General features: G+C 47.5%; 1 protein-coding gene across 1 annotated transcript; it reads left to right on the top strand.

The window, feature by feature from the left end:
• Window positions 1–1,762: 1,762 nt before the first annotated feature.
• LOC311513732 (olfactory receptor 51G2-like) lies at window positions 1,763–2,698 on the top strand (the record flags this gene model as incomplete). The annotated part of the gene is made up of 1 exon (XM_084615760.1): window positions 1,763–2,698. The coding sequence occupies one exon, from the start codon at window positions 1,763–1,765 to the stop codon at window positions 2,696–2,698; it is 936 nt and encodes a 311-aa protein (XP_084471886.1).
• Between the last annotated feature and the right edge of the window lie 5,702 nt (window positions 2,699–8,400).

Genomic DNA, 8,400 nt, shown 5'->3' with positions numbered 1-8,400 from the left:
ATTCACCCATTTGTGAACCCAACCCTTCCCCCCAGCTGAAGTAACTGTCAGTCTTATCTTGTAACTTGCCTGAAATCCACAGATCCTTGCACGGGGAGATGATGCAGTTCCTGTGAGGATGAAGAGAAGCTTGTTGGATGATTGTTTTCTCTGGTCAATGCTGACCAGGCAAAGCACTTCAATTTCTCTTGGAGGGATTCTTGAGAGTCAGGGTGTATCACCAAGAGCATTTGGTAAGGGAGAGTTAACACAGTTCGGTTCTGATCATATTTACACATTTATATGTGGAGTGCTGCAGTTGAAGTCACAGTTACTGAATTCAGAACCTGGCCCTGCGAATTGATCCCATGTGCTACAAAGAGGCAGTGGCAGAATTTTGACTCTGAGGAGTTCTCATAAACATACAGTTGAAGGTAGCCTAGAATTCCTCCTTACCTGTAAGGGGTTAAGAAGCTCAAATAACCTGGTTGGCACCTGAGCAAAAGGACCAATGGGGAAAGAGATATTTTCAAATTGGGGTTGGGGGCAGGGGGGTGGAAGAAGGCTTTGTTTGTCTCAGTATTGCAAAAAGAGTAAGTAAATAAGGCAAGGTGTGTTAGATTATCTTTTGTTTTTAGCTTGTGAATTTTCCCTTTGCTTAGAGGGAGATTTATCCCTGTTTTTCGTAATTTTAAAGTTTACCTAGAGGGGAATCCTCTGTGTTTTGAATCTGATTACCCTGTAAAGTTACCTTCCATCCTGATTTTATAGAGGTGTTTCTTTTACTTCTTTATAATAAAGTTCTGTTTTTGAAGAATCTGGTTTACCTATTTGGTTGGTAGATTATTCTCAAGGCTCCCCAGGAAAGGGGGTGACGGGACTTGGGGGGATATTTTAAGGAAACAGGAACTCCAAGTGGTCATTTTCCTGAATCTTTCTCTAACTCTCTTGGTGGTGGCAGGAGTACCCATCCAAGGACAAGGAAGGATTTGTGCCTTGGTGAAGTGTTTAACATAAGCTGGTAGAAATAAACTTCGGGGGTCCTTCATACGGGTCCCCACATCTGTACCCTATAGTTCACAGTAGGGAGGGAACCTTGAGAGAAGTGGAGAAAGTGAAAAAAATGTATATAATGAGGCAATGAAACACATTTACAAATAGCTTCAATGGAGGACAGATAATACAATGACTACTTTCACCATGCACTTGCTATGTGTTCATGCACGAGTCATGATACAATGGGCCACACTCAGAAGTGAAGGGCCAGAAAGGGTGTCTATGTGAAAGTTACAACTGTAAAATCACAGTTATCAAATAGGATGCGGAACTCCCAGCCACAAGATATCACTGGGGATGAGATTATAGCAGGATTCAAAGAGGGACTGGATGGTTATAGGGGTAACTGGAAAGAGCTGTAGACCCTCCTGATTTACACCACAAAATATGTCTAACTAGTGGTTGTCAAGGGGAAACTTTCCCTGGGCGCTGGTTATCTCATTGCTCCCTATTGCAGGGTTTCTTCCACCTGCCTCTGAAGCTTCTGGAACTGGCTACTGGATAGTGCACTAGATGGACTGCAGGTCTGATCCAATCTGCCAGTGCCTTTCATCCTATTAATGGTGTAAATCCAAGAGTGTGTTTTTGCTGATCTTTCTTGAGCTCCTGGGAGTCTCTAGACTTGCACTCAGAGCAGAAAGATGTCTAGTTAAATATCAGCTAGTCTCCTGTTCGTTTTTCTTTCAGGAAGGAACACTGAAAACTCCTTGAACCTGCCCAGTCCATTATGTCAGCTGTCAATGAAACCAAATTCCAATTTACAATTTTCCTTCTCACCGGGATACCTGGAAAGGAAGATGTCTATCTCTGGATCTCTGTCCCTTTCTGCTTAATATATGTTCTTTCAATACTAGGAAATTCAGTCATTCTGTTCATTATAAAAACAGATCCAAGCCTCCATGAGCCCATGTACATTTTCCTTTCCATGTTGTCCATCACGGACCTTGGCTTATCAATATCTACCATACCGACGATACTGGGCATGTTCTTGTTCAACTCTAGGGAGATCAGCCTTGATGCCTGTTTTGCCCAGCTGTTCTTCATCCACTTGCTTCAATGTATGGAATCCTCCTTCCTCTTGTTGATGGCCTTTGACCGCTTCATTGCAATCTGTAACCCACTGAGATATGCCTCCATCTTAACTCCATGGAGGTTATCCAAAATGGGACTGCTGTGTGTGCTAAGAGGGGTGGTCTTAGTATTACCATTCCCTTTTCTGCTGAAACGGTTCCAATACTGTCGAACTAATATTCTCTCCCATTCCTACTGTGTACATCAGGAGGTCATGAACCTGGCTTGTTCGGATATCACAGTCAACAATGTCTATGGCTTGTCTACTCTAGTCTTAACCATTGGGTTGGACTCGTTGCTCATCTTCCTCTCTTATGTGATGATCTTCAAAACAGTGCTGAATGTCGTGTCCCATGCAGAGTGTCTCAGGGTCTTGAACACCTGCGTTTCCCACCTCTGTGCCGTCCTGCTCTTCTACCTACCAGAGATCGGCTTGTCTGTGATACACAGATTTGGGAATAGCTCTTCTCACTTGCTTCAGTTTGTCCTGGGCTACTTCTATCTGCTGGTCCCACCCCTAATGAACCCCATTGTGTACAGTGTGAAAAGCAAACAACTTCGTGCAAGGATAATCAGGATGTTCATCAACTGAAGGGTGAGTTCCTCACGCTGCTCCCATACTAGTGTGGAAGTATAACATTGTATAAGTATAACGTTGTATAAGGGGACATGCTGGATACATTGTATATGAGAGGGTATGCCAAAACGTATTACAAAGTATCTGAGGGAGTACACGTAGGGACAGTTAGCTTTTGAATGGAGAAGGAATTAAGATAGAGCCAGCACATCTAAGAAGCAGGCATCAGAATGGAAGGTGTGAAGGGCAATTAGTTAAGTTAACTGGAAGCTGTTAAAGGAGATTGTTAAGGGTGGCAGGTAATTGAAGATACGTGACTGGTCTCAGGGATCTCGGAGGGTGGTGACTAAAATCTTTTTCTTCTTTTTTCTGTAATTTCTTTGTAACTTGTTCTCCAGCAAGCTGTATAAATTAAGAGACACAAGGCCCACTTGGGGGGCTCACTTCTAAATATATTAGCAGAGCAGCTTTGCTAATAAAACAGAGTGGTCTGATAAATTGTGAGTCTGAGTCAAACTTTGACACTAGTGACCTGGGAGTCAAAAAACACAGGCCACAGCCATCTATTCCATCCTGGAACCTTAAATCTGAGACAAATGGACACAAATCTGACATCAGGAAGCATAACATTCCAAAACCAGTGAAACATTTCAGGGTGGGAATTTTGCAACAGAAAAGCTTGAAAAACAGACTCCAACAAGAAACTGCTGAGCTTGAATTAATGTGCAAACTAGATACCATGAAATTGAATTTGAATAGAAACTGGGAGTGGCTGGGTCATTACACACATTGAATCAATTTCCTTAACTTAAGTATCCTCACACCTTCTTATCAACTGTTGAAATGGGCCATCTTGATTATCACTGACACTGTTCATTGGGAGCCAGGGGAGCAATGGGATGTTGGCGCAAAAAGAGCCGTATCGGTGGCTACCCCAAACTCAGAATTCCTGTTGATACAGTCAGTAAAGAGAAGGGATGTGGATGTTGTTTCCCGTTACACCTGGCCTGTCTCTGTCCTTTCTCTGCCTAAACATCCAGGGGCCATGACAAAAGCTGCAGAGCTCTTCTCTTGTTGCAGTCCTGGCCCTTCCTGAACGCTCTGGTTGCTGCATGATTCATGGGGCTGCACCAACTGTGGACAGGGATTACTACTTGGGCAGAGACACCCATCCTTCCCCGACGCCTTCAGCCAGATTCTTGTGTCTGAGTGGTGTCAGAGACCTGATTAACACAGGAGCCCCAGGAGAAGCCATTCATGCATCCCCTCCCCTACTGATGTCTCTGCACACTGCACACCCACTGAGCCCTCTTCCCACAGAGGCAGAGCAGAACTATTTGTGTGAGTGAGGATCTGACACACACGAGTCCTGCCAAGAGACTCAGGCCCAGATTCCCTCCCCTTCCCCCGATTTGTGCTGCCCCAGCTGATTGGAAAGTGGTGGAAATGCACCTCAACTCCCCAAGAGAGGCACGGCTAGCTCCTATCGCAGCCTAGCTCATGCCGTTTAGGGTGACCACCTAGTCAAAAGGTAAAAGCAAGACACATGAAGGAGTCCTGCTTCCCTGTGACCCTGCCCCTACCCTTCTTCTCCTCCCTGAGGTTCCACCCACTCCTCCTCCTCTTCCTCTAATGTCTTTGCTCCATCTCTCCCCCCAGAAGGCTTCATGCTCTGCTCCTCCTCTTCTCCTTGAGGGCCTGCCTCCTGGTCTTCCTGAAAGCGAGAGCTAAGCTGTGTTCAGAGCCTCCCAGGGATCCTGGCCCACAGTGGGGAACCACGGATCCGCTATCTGCCCTTGGCATTGGGGGGCAAGAGGAGGAGCAGGAGCAGGGGCCCAAAAACAGCCCCCATCCCATGACCCTGTCTCCCCACAGGTAGCAAAATGGAGTTTAGTGTCATGTGGTCTGATCACATTCCTTTGCATTCCCTGCTGAGTCATAGCTTCCATTATCCATAGGCTGTCTGGAGAAGTCTCAGGAAGGCTTTTCTCAGGTAGGGGATAAGCTTTTCCTGGGGTCTGTTATTTCCCCAATGCACCAACAACCAGAATAGGCCCTTCATAACCAGCTGTCTAGACTGTAAGTATTTTGCCGAGTGTGTGTCAGCCTGGTGTAGCTACACAGATAAATAGTCAATATTCATAACTTCAGATGCAAAAATAAAAAATGCGTAGACGTGGGATCATCATATTCTGCCAATCAGAACTTTTCCATAGACACCTCACAGGACCTATTTTGTACAGGATGCGTTATAACTATGTCATAATCACATCACAATGATGACGATGGGGAAAGTGGCACAGAAGCCTCCTCAGCTGCCCTGGAAGCTTCATGGCACATGTAAAAAGGTCAAGTTCTTCAAGAAGAGACAACGTGGTAGCAGATGGGGCGGGGGAGGGTACTGGGTTGCAGTCACAGGGGCGAGGGAGGCTCAGTCTTGTCCAGGAGCGGGGGCTCTTGGAAGCAATTACCACCCAGAGGAGGTCAGCCCAGCCCTCAGGCTGCTTTAAACTCCACTGAGGCAGGGGGAGAATAGGCCAGCGAATCAAACCTCTCTAACTGGCTCCGTGCCATCCCTGCTCTCTGCAGCCCAGGGGGAGCTCTGCTGGCGCAGCAGACAATCCAGCCGGGCCTGTCACCATTCAGGAGTCTGGAAGGCTGGTCCTGTGGTCTGGGCATGGCTCTGCAACGCAATGCAAGAGAACGGGGTTTGATCCCCTTACTGTGGGCAAGCTGTTGGCTGTCTGAGCCTCTGCTCAGGTGTATACTAGCCCTGCCCTGTCTCACAGCGGTGGCAGGGGGATAAATACATTTAAGGTGCTCAGGTACTCTGAGACCCAAAGATCAGGGTACTGTCAGGGTTTCACAGAGCAACACCTCAGACATTTGTGTATAAAAGGCCTCTTACCACAGCCTCCTGTGACAGCTGGCTTCTGGGAAGCCCTGTAACTCCAGACCCTTGGTGTCTGTGGCAGATGTGGGGATGCTTGGGGCTGACGGTGAGGGGTAGTTATCGGATCTCTGAGGGGAGCGATGGAGTGTCACAGGGATGCTGGGAGTTCCAGCACAGTCACGGGACCAGTGTTTGCAAGCCATTGAGGCTGAATCGGTCTAACAGCCAAGCAATGGAGCAAGTGCCACAGGGGCCTCATCTTAGATATTTTGCTGAGAGAAAACAGTCTCAGGGCAAAGGTCAGCTCACCCCTTGGCCCTGAAACATGGACATGGCTGAGCACTATGGTGCCTGGGCCCAAGGTCACACAGGTTGCACCAAGGGTTGCTTTCACAAGAATGGAGTAAACAGATGGGAAGATGCTCTCAGAGACACAGGGAAAGTAGGATGTGTCCCAAGAGCTCCTTGGTTTCCCTAAGAATGTAAATGGGCCAGTTCTGTTCCTCTGTCTCCAGAGCAAAATCTGTCTAACTCAGCTTGTAGTGAGATGCGAGATAGATGAGTGTAGACGTGTGAGAGCTGCCTGCTATTTTATAACCATTTTCTCCAATGCTTTGTGCTGTTTGCTAATCAACCTACTAGTTTTAAGGAGGGTGGGGGTGACTCTATAGCTCTGGTCACAAGCATCCCAAATGGAAGAGACTGAGGTGTCCAATCAGATCTGCTTGGTGATAAGCATTTCGCAGAGATGGGGTATTGTTCCAAGCTCAAAAAGTGGGACAATTATAAGACTCCCCCCAAGACAAGAAAGGACCTGGTTTAGAGGGTACAGAGATGATATATCCTGGCTTTATTGTGGCAGTCCAGATTTTTCTTGGCCAGCATCTATATTTGTTGAGTACCTGTCAGCATTCAGAGGAGCAGCTTGTTCAAGTTGCAGTCAAGGTACGATCCACTCAAGACAATGATTCATAGCCCTGGTCTACACTATGAATTTAGGTCGGATTTAGCAATATTAAATCAATTTAGCCCTGCACCTGTCCACACTACAAAGCCATTTTTTCCAAATTTAAGGGCTCTTAAAGCCGGTTTCTGTACTCCTCCCCGCCGAGTGGATTAGCACTGGAATCGACCTTGCTGGGTCACATTTGGGGTAGTGTGGATGCAATTTGACAGCATTGGCTTCCGGGATCTATCCCAGAGTGCTCCATTGTGACCAATCTGGACAGCACTCTCAACTCAGATGCACTGGCCAAGTAGACAGGAAAAGCCCCGCAAACTTTTAAATTTCATTTCCTGTTTGGCCAGTGTGGCGAGTTGATCAGCACAGGTGACCATGCAGAGCTCATCAGCACAGGTGACCATGGAGTCCCAGAATCGCAAAAGAGCTCCAGAATGGACCGAACGGGAGGTACTGGATCTGATCGCTGTATGGGGAGATGAATCCGTGCTATCAGAACTCCATTCTAAAAGACAAAATATTTGAAAAATTCTCCAAGGGCATGAAGGACCGCGGCCAGAACAGGGACCCGCAGCACTGCCTCATGAAACTTAAGGAGCTCAGGCAAGCCTACCAAAGAACCAGAAAGGCAAACGGCTGCTCCGGGTCATAGCCCCAGACATGTTGTTTCTATGATGAGCTGCATGCCATTCTAGGGAGTGCCCCTCCAGCTACCCCAGCCCCGTGCGTGGTCTCTGTCAATGGACTCTCACACAGCAGGGATGCGGATTTCAGAGACAAGGAAGATGAGGAGGAGGAGGAGGTTGAAGCACAGCAAGCAAGCGGAGAAACCATTTTCCCCGACAGCCAGGAACTGTTTCTCATCCTGGATCTAGTACCCCCCCCATCCCACCAAAGGCGGGCTCCCGGACCTAGAAGGCAGAGAAGGGACCTCTGGTGAGTGTACCTTTGTAAATATAATACATGGTTTAAAAACAAGCATGTTTAATGATTAATTTGGGGGGAGGGATAGCTCAGTGGTTTGAGCATTGGCCTGCTAAACCCAGGGTTGTGAGTTCAATCCTTGAGGGGGCCATTTGGGATCTGGGGCAAAAATTGGGGATTGGTCCTGCTTTGAGCAGCGGGTTGGACTAGATGACCTCCTGAGGTCCCTTCCAACCCTGATATTCTATGATTCTACGATAATTTGCCCTGAAGACTTGAGATGCATTCGCGGCCAGTACAGCTACAGGAAAAGTCTGTTAACGTGCATGGGGATGGAGCGGAAATCCTCCAGGGACATCTCAGTGAAGCTCTCCTGGATGTACTCCCAAATCTTTTGCAAAAGGTTTCTGGGGAGGGTAGCCTTATTCCGTCCTCCATAGCAGGACACTTTACCACGGCAGGCCAGCAGTACGTAGTGTGGAATCATTGCATAACAAAGCATGGCAGCGTATGGTCCCAATTTTTGTTGGCATTCAAGCAACATCCGTTCTTTATCTCTCTGTGTTATCCTCAGGAGAGTGATATCATTCATGGTCACCTGGCTGAAATAAGGGAATTTTATTAAGGGGCCATTCAGAGGTGGCCGTTCCTGCTGGGCTGTTTGCCTGTGGCTGAACAGAAATCATCCCTGCAATTCGGGCAGAGATGAAGTGATCATCCCAGAGCATTGTGTTTGTGTGTGTGGGGGGTGGGGGGCTAGTTGGGTTTGTGCTGCACATTAACCAGAAAACTGCAGCCCCTCCTTTTAAAGGGCCAGCCCAATGGGTGCTTGGTATGGGAAATGAGGGCACTGGAGTTTGAAACCATTCCCACATGTTAGGAAGGCTAAAGAACCCAAAAGACTGTGGCTTACCATTGTGCCTCCAAGCCAAATTCTGT

The sequence above is a fragment of the Lepidochelys olivacea genome (assembly GCF_965140295.1).
Source record: "Lepidochelys olivacea isolate rLepOli2 genome assembly, chromosome: 1".
NCBI lineage: Eukaryota > Metazoa > Chordata > Testudines > Cheloniidae > Lepidochelys > Lepidochelys olivacea.
This window is presented reverse-complemented; position numbering and strand designations above follow the sequence as displayed.